The sequence below is a fragment of the Strongylocentrotus purpuratus genome, unplaced genomic scaffold (assembly GCF_000002235.5).
Source record: "Strongylocentrotus purpuratus isolate Spur 01 unplaced genomic scaffold, Spur_5.0 spur5_scaffold_2, whole genome shotgun sequence".
Taxonomy (NCBI): Eukaryota; Metazoa; Echinodermata; class Echinoidea; order Camarodonta; family Strongylocentrotidae; genus Strongylocentrotus; species Strongylocentrotus purpuratus.
The window spans coordinates 12,450,988-12,464,885 of NW_022145605.1; the positions used below are offsets into that span (position 1 = coordinate 12,450,988).

At 35.9% G+C, this 13,898-nt stretch overlaps 1 protein-coding gene across 8 annotated transcripts in view; it reads left to right on the top strand.

The window, feature by feature from the left end:
* The window catches only part of LOC594474 (CAP-Gly domain-containing linker protein 1), an 84,502-nt gene extending 70,622 nt beyond the window's left edge, over nucleotides 1–13,880 (top strand). For all 8 annotated transcript variants that reach the window (XM_030991666.1, XM_030991672.1, XM_030991669.1 and 5 more), the window contains 8 exons: nucleotides 621–741; nucleotides 1,417–1,469; nucleotides 2,030–2,147; nucleotides 2,755–2,920; nucleotides 3,481–3,533; nucleotides 4,707–4,831; nucleotides 6,416–6,588; nucleotides 8,700–13,880. In XM_030991666.1, the coding sequence (XP_030847526.1) occupies nucleotides 621–741; nucleotides 1,417–1,469; nucleotides 2,030–2,147; nucleotides 2,755–2,920; nucleotides 3,481–3,533; nucleotides 4,707–4,831; nucleotides 6,416–6,588; nucleotides 8,700–8,746 (856 nt within the window). In that variant the 3' untranslated portion in view covers nucleotides 8,747–13,880. The remainder of the gene's footprint in view (nucleotides 1–620; nucleotides 742–1,416; nucleotides 1,470–2,029; nucleotides 2,148–2,754; nucleotides 2,921–3,480; nucleotides 3,534–4,706; nucleotides 4,832–6,415; nucleotides 6,589–8,699) is intronic.
* Nucleotides 13,881–13,898: the final 18 nt, after the last annotated feature.

A 13,898-nucleotide genomic window follows, 5' to 3' on the forward strand; every position in this document is an offset into this window, starting at 1 on the left:
TTAAACGTCACCATCCGAAAGACGTGACTCGGTTTTGGACCTGCGTCCTCGGCTGAATCAGTTTGTAACTTCCATTGTTAGCTGGATTACAGGTGCATGCCACAATACCAAGTTGTGGGGGATCACCAGACCATTTAATGGGGGAGGGGATGTTGGACTGATTTCCTACAAATGAACTGACAAACTACCGACAAGCAGATCGAAGAAAGAAAAAAAATAGAGAAGAATGAAAGTAGCTCAGATTTTCAAATTTGCCCACAACCTATAAAATGGTTGTCAAGATTGTCAAACTTTCCAATAGAGATACCATCCTCCCCCTCCCCCCCTGAACTTTTTGTCTAGTGTTACGACTCTTTTTTTTTTAAATTCTGTAACTGATGAAGTCATTGTGTAATGGCTGATTAGTCTTCATATGAATTTCTCACAAATGAAATCATTTCCAATTTACACTCCAGAAATGAAGAGCTGTTTACATGTATGTTAACTAGTAATATCAGACTAACAAAAATTGACATACTCTGTTACTTTCGACAGATACCTGTCCAACTGTATGCAATTTTATAATTGTTTCTATAAGTATATTTTAGATTATAATTAAAAACTTTTGAATTTAATGACAGGGCTGAAGCAAGGCATTGCCTCACGATGGAGCAAGAGAAAGTGAACAAGTTAGAGACTGATATGAGCAACACACAGCAGGATATAAATGCATTACAGATGGCTGGCAAAGAGAAGGAAATGGTATGTTTTAGGGCATTGCCTTCTTAATTCTTATTTTACATTCTTATTTCTTTTATTTGATTAGCTTTTGTTTATTACAAGTTGTGGATAGCCAGGTGATAAATCCCTCATGCATGTATAATCGGACCTTCTTTTTTTTGTCATTATGTTTATGAACAGTTTTCATGAATGAAATTTCAAGAGTAAATTTAGGGTTTGAAATGTTTGTTTCATTATGTTATTGGCTGCAGGTTTGTGCCACAAAAATTCATAACTCATAATGTTTATAGCCGTTTTTAGGAAGAAGGAAAAAGCTCTTTTGGGGCTAAAATAAACAACTAGTAGGACAACATGTACTTTGGCAACTATATTGATATGTACAAGATTTATCCCTTTTGGAGTTCTTGGCCCTGTTTCATGAAAGTTGTTATCAATGACAAGCTACAATAACTGTTATAAGTTACCAAAATTGTTGCATTTGATCGGCTTAGATCAAATTTGTCCATGAGTTTTTCTAATATTCAGAATGAATGTAAAATGAGTGCAAACTGAATGTAAAATGAATGTAAAATGAATGTAGAATGAATGTAAAATGAATGTAAAATGAATGTAAAATGAATGTAAATTGAATTTTAAATCAATGTAAAATCAATGTAAAATCAATGTAAAATTTCCCATTCTTTGTTTGATGAACAGTTGGAGCAGAAGAATTCAAGCCTCTCAAGTGAACTCCAGGTGCTGCAGTCTGAGTAAGTGTAGTGCTTATTTACATTTCACTTTGATTTAAACAAAGTCATGTAGATTCAAATCAGGTTAGGATGTCCCACAGAGTCCAATGTAATATCAACCAGAGACTGACTGTTTCATACAAAGTCATCATATTGTAAAGCAGTAGTTTTTAAACTTTTGGACCCCAAACCAATCTAGGAATCCTTGTCATTGCCATTATCCCCCTCCCCCCCCCCCCCCCTCCTGCAAGTGTATTTAGAATTTATCTGCTCATTACCCCTTTAAAAGAACAAATTTTAAGCCTCCCTTCCCCCATATGGAGATGATATCCCAATGTTAAAACCCTTTGTTTTATAGTTTTGTTCAGTAGATTTCACATGTATATTTCACCTGAAATTCCTATGATTTCTAATACTGAATAAATATATCATTTTACAGTTATAAACATTATCAGTTATACTTGTACGAGTTAAAAATGACTAAACCTTTGTACATTACAGGTTGAGATGCCATGTTACAGAGTACCGATCGATGAATGTGTTGTTACAGTGGTAATGAGTTTGATCTCTTCTCTCTTCAGGTTTGAATCAAGGATAGTAGATTTTGAGTATGAGAAGGAATCGCTCCAGAGCGCTTTGGGTATGACAAACACAATGGTGGCACAGAACAAGAATGAACTGGACAGATGTAAACAGGAGGTAAGAGTTGTTTGAAAAAAAGTCATTCCTTTTTAATTTTGTTTTTGTATTTTTTGTTTAAAAAAATAAAACAAGAAAAAAATATTTGATGTTAATGGGAATGCGGAATAAAAGTTTGGGTTAGATTACATTGTGAAAGCTACATCTCTACTCTACAGTATTTGAACTTTCCCAACCCATCCCCCAACCCCATCTCACTCTCTCTCTCTCTCTCTCTCTCTCTCTCTCTCTTTAACCTTGCTTCCTCCTCTCCCCTTTTCTTTCTTTGGTTTGCCTCTCCCTTTTCCTCTCTCTCCTGTTCCCCTTGGTGAACTCTTTCCTTTAATCTTTCTTTATTTTTTATCCGTTTTTCTTCCTCTCTGTCTTCCCCCCTCTCTCTCTCTCTCTTTATTCCTAATTTTCTCTTTTCCCCCTAACTTTCTCCTTTCTGCTTTCTCTCTTTCTTCCTCTCTTTTTCTCTCTACCCCCTCTCTCTCTCTCTCTCTCTCTCTCTCTTTCTCTCTCTCTCTCTCTCTCTCTTTCTCTCTCTTTCTCCCTCTCGTCTCCTTTCTTACGATTTAATGGATGTTTATGTTTTTTTCTTTCTTTCTTCTTTTTTCTTCACCAGATTGCCCAATACCAGGGTGAGAGTGCCTTGGCCAGCAGCTACAAATCCACCATCGGTGAGCTAGAGAAAGATAAGAACAGTCTTCAGCAGCAGGTCAGTGATCTTCAGACAGCCTTGGTCTCATCTCAAAGCTCACCGTCCTCACAGATAGATGTAGATATGGATGGTGAGTACTGCAATGAAAAAATATAATAATAATATTCTGATCTTGTATAGCGCATATCATGTTATTATGCACAGTCTATGGAATTGAATTGAATTGAATTGATTTATTATCCACTAAAAAATGGAAATTTGTTGCTCACTGGTATTACAAACAAAGTACACAATTATAACAATTATAAAACATAATAACAACATAACAACAACTATGCGCTTTCTAAGGACATTGGATGTTATTACCTCGACTTTAGCTCCGGCAACTGTAGCACTCCGTACATTCAAGGAATAGATAAATAAATAAATACTTTTCTTATATTGAATATCTCTCTCTCTCTCTCTCTCCCCCTCTCCCTCTTTCTCTCTCTCTCTCTCTCTCTCTTCTTCCATCTGACTAGTGATTCCACCCCCTCACTCTTTCCTTTTTGCTTTGTCTCTTTCTTTCTCGGTATGCATATTTCAGTTGCAGAAGAAAAATTGTATTCATCTAGTTCATCTTTTATTTATTGGCATCTATGCTTCATACCATTTGCGGTAAACAAAAGTTGTTTGTTGTATATTTTGTAGGAGATCCAGCTATAGCTAAGATTCAAGAAGACAAGGAGATGGCAGAGGGACAGGTAAGTACTTCTTCATTGACGTACTTGACTTATTGGCCCAGGGGGGTGTTTCACAAAGACTAAGATAGACTTTAAGTTGGACTTAACTATGGCAGGCTCTTTGCCCTCACCATTTACCGGTATTGGTCTCTCAAGAGACGTACTAATCTACAGAATTTACACATTTTTGATAATTCATTAATGAAGGAAAAAATATTATCTAAAGATCATAATTGAGAGACCAATGGAGGAAGCAACCAGTGGCCTGAATGGCTTGCCATAGTTAAGTCCAACTTAAAGTCGATCTTAGTCTTTGTGAAACACCCCCTGGACGGGGTGTCCCTTCGCTCCTTTATGAGTACCCCGCCTCCATTTGTTCTGTGTTGCGCCAGGCTTTCGGCATCCTCTGGCGATGATCCTGTGTTAATACAGATTTGGTCCTGCCATCCCAGAGAGAATCTTTGAGCTGTGAAGTTGTTAAGAAGGGCTTGGAGTGTTTTTGAGAGCCTTAACGAGTGTCTTATGTCCACATTCCTGAGTCTGTACATGACTCCTGCAATATTCCTTATACTTCTAGCTTGTTCTTGTCTCTTTTCTGAAGAGTCCAAGCTTCTCTGTTATCTAACTGAGAGCTTCTCCATTATCTGATGCTTGTTTTTTTTTAAGGGAAGAATAAGGTTTTTTTTGTCCAAATTGGTAATACTCCTTTAATTGCTACACTCTTCTAATAAAAAATACACAAAAAATCATGTTGAAATATTAAAAAAAGAAAGATTACAGAGTTAGAGCCCTTTTCTGGACTCCTCAATCCTCCCTCTCTCTCTCTCTCTCTCACATGGTGCACCTGCAAGCCTACTGTATATCTACATCACCATGCAAGCTAACACTTACAAGCAGCATAAAAATATTAGGTTGTAAAAGAACAATCATTTTGAACGTTTCAATCTTTCACAAATTGAAATAACTTGTGCTTTTATTTTGTGATTTTTAGCATTATATCAAAAGGTTGCAGTGGAAAAACTTACAACTAGAACAATAATTCCATGTTAATAATGGATCGATGAAGTATATGTACCTGTTTGTCTTTAATAATTACAGGCCTTATGGTATTAGAAGAAAGAGAACATTTTCTAGACGTCCTTTTAAAACAAATTTGATGTGTACGCAATCTCTCCGTTCTAATTTGTTTAACAGGTAACATTCCTAAACTCTGTGATCGTCGACCTCCAACGCAAGAACGACGAGCTCCGCGCCAGACTTGAAGCTATGGAGACCAGCTACATGAATGGAGACCACGATGATATTGGATTTGATGTCGAGTGAGTAATACTGTACAACAAAATAATTATGCTTTGCTGGCTAGAAAATGCTATTTCAATGAATACTTTTGTATCGGGACATGGTACAATAGTTCAATAGTTTGTATTTAAAAAAATGTTTTCTTACATCTACTTTCAATGTTTTCTTACATTTACTGAAAATGAATGTTAAGACTTGTGGCATATCGGCCATGAAACAACTGTTGCTAATATCACTTTTGATTTGTATGGTACACCCACCGATGTGTGAATCACAAATAATGTTATAAGATGATCCAGTCAAACCTGCTTTATTGACCACCTGTCTACAAAGGCCACATTTGTTGTTTCCCTTGAAAACGATTTCTCATTGAAACATGTACTAAAGGAACCTGTCTACAAAGACCACCTTCCTATAAAGATCACTTTTCTTCTCCCTTGGGTGGTCTTTATAGACAGGTTTTACTGTACTTAAGTTTTCTTCGTTTTCTTTTCAAAGAGAGAATATGGACAGTCATCTTCACCTGACTGAAGATTTTCTTGAGCAGTGCATCTTTCTGATTTGCTTGCGTGTGATGAAATGTGTGGTGTGGGATAGAAATACGTTTGCATGGAAATTTGATTGGGGAATTTATTTCTAATAATAGCTTTAAGCCATTTAGAGTGGGTTTTTTTTTTTACTAAAACATATTAAATGACCAGGGGGTGTTTCACAAGATCCTACGTCAAACTTATTTGTTTCCTTAAAACAAAATATATTCAACAGCAAAAAATCAAGTATTTTTGACTTTTCATAAATTCAAAATCAAGAACATGAAATCCCACATCAAGAACATGAAATCTTCTTGATAATAGAAAATATGAATGATTTGAATCAACATTTTATGCCTTTGAAATAATTTATACCAAATATTTTCAAAGACTTTCCATCTTTGTGAAACACCCCCTGACTTAGAAAAAGATTACAGTTAAGTTTTTTTCTTTCTATAAATTCCTTTCTTCTCTTCTCCTGGGATGTGTGGATATGTATCAGCTCTCTAGATATTGGCACAATTTTATCTTCCATGGTTTTCCGATCAGGCAAAATTATAGAAATACCCTTGTAAGGCCAAATAGCAAAGATGAAGTGTTTCTCGTCCCTGCCGGCCTCTTTTTAAGTTTTTTTTTTTTTTTACTATTTACTATTCAGAAGAAGAAAAAAAAAGCCTGTGATATACATTTTGTTTAAATAGCTTCTAAAGTGATACAAATAAAAAAAAATTGTTATACACTGCATCAGTATACTCACATAGCACAATATCTGTTAATAGATAGGATTGGCCAGCTATAATTAGCGTGCAGCCATCTTTGAAAAAAATAGCAAAAAATAGCAAAATAGTAATGCCCTGCCTCCTTTTTTTTTGTATAGTCCGGACGAGAAACACATTATTTTTGTTATTTGGCCTAAAAATAGAAGAAAGAACTGGAAGGGAATTCTTTGGTCCTACACCTTGGCTTTTCATGCGGGAATGGTTTTAGAGTGCCAACACAAGCAAGCATCACTGTGTGAAATGCATGCCTTCAACTTAACCCCACCTCTCTCTCTCCATCCCTGCCTCCATCTAGTATGGACTCCAGCACACACGGCCCGCCTCCACGTCTCTTCTGTGATATCTGCGATGTCTTTGACCTGCACGAGACCGAAGACTGCCCTCTCCAGGCCAGCTCTGACAGTCCGCCGGCCACCCAGTATCACGGCACGCGCACTGAAGTGAGGCCGTACTGCGATATCTGCGAAGGTAAGCACAGTGCATGAAATGAAATGAATTGAAATGCTCTTTGGCTTGGGTGTGAATGAGGGACGTATGATGCATGGTGGAGAGAGCTAGGATGGTTTACTCAGAAAATATACAACTTCAAATCTCATCTCTTCAATATCTGGTTAATTCAAGGTAATAAATCATTCGAAAAAACAGATTAATGATTTCAGATATAGTAGTCTAATGTTTTTGTATCAAACTATTGCCACAATACCACAAATACATTCTTATAATAATGAGTCTAATTGGGTATCATTTGTGTAGGTTATACCACATTTAGATTATTATCTTTTACCATTTTGAAAATAAAATCAGAGATTGGCTAAGCCTAAGGCAAGTGGGAAAAAAAATCCCTTAAGAAAGGATCGTGAAATAAAAGATTTACCAGATTGACACAGGTGGTTTCATTAAATTAGTGTTTTTATTTATTCTTAACAGGGAATTTGTTTAGATAATATAAAAACAAATCAACCCAGTTGATTCTGATAGATTTGAACTCTCCTAGTTCTCATCTCCACGTGTTCCTGACCTTTGTTTCTTAGTTTTGAGGAATCTTAAAAATTAGACCAAAATTCCTTTTGCATCATTGTCTTGGTTTAATAGGAATGTCTGCAAATGCATGCTAGCATTTAAATGTGTGGCTTCTCTGTATTGCCTTGTGTTACCTCGAAAATGTATAGAATTTTCACAGCCTTATACATATATGTATTGCCCTGTCAAAAGCAGGAAGACTTTTAATAAATCTGTAGCGACAAAAGAGATTCTGGCAAATCGAGGTTATTTGGAAAAAATTCTTGAAATAGCTTTACAGGTTGTCAAAAGAACCATATACCACTTACAATCACAACGTTTTGGCAATTCCAAAGAAAATGTTCACTAACCGAAAATCATAAAATTGGCAACAGTTCCAAAAATATTTGTGAAATGTGTTTCAGGGCTCTTTAATTTGTTTTAAAATGTCTTGAATAGCCAAAGACATTGTGAATGTCATACCGTATATGTTATGCTGGAATTCCCCATATCATAATACAGTTGTGACCTTGTCGCCCATTGCTTTAAATAGCACAGGTAAAAAGGTCGTGCAAAAAACATATTAAAAACAAGTTATGCTACTCCCTGGAGGTACATGTATGTGTAGTTATCTCTTGAGAATACCTTATTACCCAAGACCCTGTTCAAATTAATACTTTAGCTTCATGGATTGTTGAATGATTTGTAACAGAATCAGGAAAGCATGACAGCTATTGATGAATTGATAATCATGTTCGTCTGATATCTGGTTCATTCAGACTTGTGTAGATATTTTTGTATTTCCCGCCAAGGATGAGCAAGAACATAACCTGTCATAATTGTTGTTGTAATCACATGAGAATCTTTCATTCATTTGATTCGATCCAGTGATCAAAGCTATTTGACCAATCACTGTTCATCAGAGAGATGAATATTTGCTTCTAAATAGATGTTTCCTTCACAAGTAAGAAGTAAGAATAAAAATATATGAAGATAGATAGTTTACTTTCCTAATCTAATGAACTTTATGTCTCATATTTGAACAAACAGAGAGACCATATATTTCCAATCTCTCCTGTTAGTGCATGAGTACACTGATAAAAAAAAAAACACCAACATGTATATTGTTAGTCTACTACAGCCTATTAAACTTGAGTAGAAATATATGCACCAGTTGTATTGGCGATGAAATCTGTGTGGTCTCCTCAGATTTTCATTACCTGGTGAAACTTCACATTTGTGAGACATGCCCTCTGCTAATTCATGCTCTTCATGAATATATAGTTGACATTATTAAACTGACAAGCAAGCCGTTATGACCATCAAAACTCCCTTATTACATCAAGATCGGGATGATTTTGTTTTGATTTGTTGAGAATAATTCATATGAATCTCTCTCTTCGCCCCCGCCCTCTCTCTCCCTGCCTCTCTCTCTCTCTCTCTCTCTCTCTCTCTCTCTCTTTCCCTCCCTCTCTCTCTCTTTCTCTCTTTCATTGTCTGTATCATGCTTATCAACTCCCTCCTTCACTCTCTCCTCCTTTCTTCCCCTCTTTTAAACATCTCTTACCAATATTCTCCAGTTTTCGGCCATTGGACAGAGAACTGCGATGATGAGCAGACATACTAGCGTCTCGGCAATTCGTGAGGATGGAAGTCCTCATCCAAAACCTCAATCAGTACTTTCCATATCCTGTCCCTTGGACCGATTCAACATGAACAGTGTCCCACATTCTAGTGCTGGAGATGATGGTATGGCAGACATCCTCAAGCAACGGATTATGGTCTTAAAACGCTTCTCTGATCATGTGACATCGCTGGATAGAGGTTGCTTTACATCGTATGAAGGGTGGGAGTTCTTGTATATGCACTTGAAGGTGGTATTTATGTACAGGTTCCTAAATACAGGTGTTTACGAAAGCTTTTGTGGAAGGGAAATAAAAGATGTGATCTCCATTGACAGGGGGTCTTCCTATACAGGTAATCGCTAAATCAGATTTGCCTGTATACAGATTCATTGATCCTTACTATTTGATGGAGATGAACGTAGGATGGGAAATTGGTGTATTGAAAATCAGCAATGTGCGGTCATTAATAAGGTGTACCAGAAGAAGTAAGACTTTCTGGAGAAGAATGTGTCCATGAGCCAGGACTGACATTCAAGTCTAGGTCCTGGAATGAATTATGATTGGTCTGGTTGATCAGGGTCTGTTCTAATCAGTCGTAGAACATTCAAGCCTCACTCAGATATGGCGTGGTAAAACCTGCAGCGCTTAACAAAAAATTGATGACGTCACATTTCTGTATCTCGTAACACACAAGCTCAATGAATACGTGGAGGACTTTTGTTGCGCGCAGTCGCCCTTCATGTACATGTAAGAAAAAAAATTGGCGTTTTGTGGCAGCGGTTTACAGCGTTATACAGTGTTATATCTGAACGAGGCTTTGCTAGGTCCTGATTTCTACACCCCTGCGCTGGCGGCTAGACAAGCACAACATAAGTAACGTCTTACATACCCGAGTTGTTTCTCAGATGATGGTATACGTTTGGGTAAGTTTTATTTGATCAGATTGTAATATTTCAATACCCTGTATGCTCCTACAAGAAAATACAACATATAGCCCCGAGGGGACTCGGAGGGAGAGCATGTAGGCATCAAGAAGTGTGTCAAATGGAGGGTTGATTGACTCAAGACTCAAGAAACGGAACAGGGTTGAAGTGACTTCAAGTTGTATGTGCAGCACTCACTGTGCTCTTTGTGTGTTGGAGGTCATAGGTCGATGTACCGAAGGAGGAGTTGATTTCAATATCCATAACATTTCTTATACATTATAAAATGTGACTAGAAAGCTTACTGAGTGTTACGATGCTACTGACACTGTACAAAAAACCTCCTTCAGCCTTTCGTGTACAATGCAAATTTAGGAAACAGAAATGCAGAGAAATATTGAGACGATGTTCATTCTTTTTGTTGTTGCTTACCGTCCTAACAGTATATATATCTATAGATGGCATGATACTGTACGTTCGACTCTAACCAGTATTAGACGCTGCTGTTTTATGGCGTTGCGTGGCATTGTGAAATGTCTCACAATTTTTATGCACCTTTCTTGCAATAAATATCTCCAAATAGTCTTACTCTTCTATGATAGCTTTTTTTCAGTGTGTAATGTAAGACCTTGATCAAATCACTGTTTGTAGGCTAGAGATTTAGAATGCACCACTGCATGAACAGTTCTAGCGATGGTAAATTTTGCCATCAAAGTTATATCTCTTGAACCAGTCAAGCAATATCTTACGGATTCCAAATCAAAACCTGCTTGTTGATTGTGATTGGTAGGGAGGATTAACTGTCTACTAAGTTTGATTTTCAAAAATTACAATCAAGTGTTAACGCTTTATGAGAGAGGCCACTTCCATATTAAAATATGTGATTGAAAGTAACTCAAGAAGTTAAGGTATTCTATGATTCTGTCTGGTTGAAATTCGATTTGAGTTAGAATTTGAGAGTTTTTGCATTTCATCTCATCTTTTATGCCAGAGGCTCAATGACTTTAAAGAATTAATCCTTTTTTCTATGCATACATGTGATCGGTCAAAGATCACATCAAATTTGTTTTCCTTTGAAGCCTGGCTGTCATTCAAATTCCATGAACACTTTATTAAAAGAAATAGTATGTCAGTACTCGAGCTTTGTAGCATTGTCTTATCCAGTACTTCTCAGATACCCCCTTGTTGAAAGTCAGTAGACTCTCCGAATGAATTTGGCCTTGCTGCCTTGTGAATGTGTATTGTTCCGCTAGAGATCATATGAGTGTATTTATTTGAGATTGTATCAGAAGATCATTGAGCTTCAGGAGCTTGGAGCCTGCTGATAGTCTGAATGTGCTTCTCCTCATCTTGTTTTGTTAATTTCAGGAAGTGTGTACACTGTAGATCATGTGATCCTTCATGTGACTGATGTGATCCACCATGTGATTGATCATATGACTGATAATGTGATCCATCATGTGGTTCATCATGTCATTCATCATGTGATCCATCATGTGACCGTTCATGTGACTGATGTGATCCACCATGTGATTGATCAGATGACTGATTTATGTGATCCATCATGTGATGTATCCTGTGATCGTTCATGTGACTGATGTGATCCATCATGTAATCCATCATGTGGTTCATCATGTCATGTCATCATGACTGATGTTATCCGACATGTGATTGATCATATGCTCCAGCATGTGATTGATTCATCATGTGACTGATTATGTGAGCCATCATGTCATTCCTCCTGTGATGCATCATGTGATTGATCATATGACCGATTATGTGATCCATCATATGGTTCATGGTTCATCATGTGATTGTTCATGTGACTGATGTGATCCACCATATGATTCATCATGTGATTCATCATTGCTTGTATCTCTGCTTGCTGTGTTATCATTAATCATGCTTGAATTTTGTAATAATGTTGTTATATGCATCGATCACTCCCTTTATTACCATGTGAAGAATTCTTGTTTTTATCGTAAGTAATCTGAATTTAAACCTTACATCGAATGATTGTAATATTTTTGTTTAAATGTTTTGATGAGAATCTTGAAAGTGAAATGAAATATTATTAAAGAGATATAATTCTAAACATACGTTTGTATCAAGGTGTACATATAGTGTTTACAAAATTGTAAATTATTTATAGCACAGTCTATGTAGATGCAAAAATTATGTATGTTGATGGGATATTTTATGTGAACGTGGGTTTGTAGTACACAGCTAGGTATTTCTTTACGTTGTACATGTCTGTAGAGTCTTTAATTTGAATGACATAGTATATGTCTATTGTAATTTTACCACAGTATCTGTTGTACAATTACAAAACGAAATATCAAGTCATGTGTACCACGACTAAAGGGTTGTTTGTTTTTTTGTCTGTATGTACTTTAGGATATACTTTTACCTTGCTGTTCAATATCATGGTTTATTCCTTAGGGAATGCAACGCGATACTGATTAATAATTTGGCAAATCCAAGATGATTGTATATTCATATACCAAGATATCGATCATGCCCCTTACACTAGAGAGTTTACGGGAATACTAAATGGAGATAGACATTGAAAGTGTCATTTTACTTGTTCTTCTGGAATGCCAACTCTGAGGTCCATGTCAATTTCTGTCAACTATTCTGGTAAACTCTGTTCAGATTGGGATATAATATGCATTTATCTTGGACTTGCCTACAAGTTTCTCTCTTTGCTTCAGTGGAGAAAAGAAAGACTTTCAATTGATTCATATGCCTCATTTATGTTACTTTCGTCAGTTTTGTAGGACGTTTATTTCTTCGTAAAATGTATCTCATGGAAACAAAAAGGTGTGCCTATTTAAATTATACCAAAACTAACTCCTTGTTGTAAGCTTGAAACCAGCTTTGAGTGGCTATTAAACGTTTTTTCTTGCATTGCTTTGATCATTTATAAGATTTTGCTTCCTATTTATCTAATTTTGTTTATACATGTGTCTCTCTCTAAAAAACTTCAAGTGCTTTTTTAACAGTCAAGGTGTTAGTTAACTGAGTTTTCTTAAATGAACCAAAAGCTATGTGTACTATATGCATCAGTGGATATTGACAGCCCTCGGTATAATTATGAATATTTATGTCCAAATTTAGTTTATGACTTGCAGGAAAGTGATTTTGATTAAATTTATTACCAGTGTACACATATTTCTCATTAGGGCAGACAGAGAAGAGAAATATTGCAATAAAATTATCTTCGGCAAGTTTGCCGAAGTAAGTATTTTCTGCCATTCAAGTACCGGGTATGCATGAATAGAAACCGTATTTGTGTTTTTGTCTTTACAACTTCATTGATGGTTTTGATACTCTTAACTTGCCAATCAATGTCATTTCATAAAGTTGCCTTTAAAACTACTCAACTTTGTTTTTACCGTGTAAATTGGCAATGCAGTAGCAGTAAAGAATTGATGACAGAATTGCTACAATGTTTATATATTATATGCTAAGTGAGCATTTACAGTGTAGTAGTCATTCTAATAAATTAATTTGGTATTTTAGTTTAGACTTAAATGACCGTATGATGTACATGTTTCAAGGCATCGTTTAGATGTCCTGACAAATGCTTCTGAAAAGTTTTCATGAACAAAAAAACTTATTTGGTTAAAGTTATTAATCATCTACTGCACAAGCTATCAAAGATTGACGTCAGACAATGCTTTTCAGTTGATATACATGATTTTTAACAGATTCCTTCTACAATCCACATAATGTATCACAATTTATTTATTTTGAGATTATTTAATGCTGCACATTTTGTCAGAAAGCAACAATGTTTCCATTCAAACAACGACTAGCTCATAGGACTGTCATATTTGCATAATTTTGTTCTTTTTTAGGAAAAGTTTTGAGAAAGAAATTCATAAATCCCATTGTATTTATTGGTAGAGACCTATTCCTAACACTTTAATTTATTTGTTTTAATAATTTGATGTAAATGACTTGTTAGCTGCTTTAATAGAAAGCTACTACATGTAGGAGGCATAGAAAGTTCATGCAATCTGTGTTTGTTTTAAATACTCATGTTGCAGATTTTATGTATATTGATCTAATAGGTTCAAACAATGTTTGTACTGTCCAATCTAATGCATCGATTTATGGGGAGAAGGATATATGGGACTTTTACATTTATTGCAAAGTGTTCTTTGAGATTTTAATGGAAATAAAATACATGAATCTTGTTTGCAAAGTTTTGTTTCGCTATGTT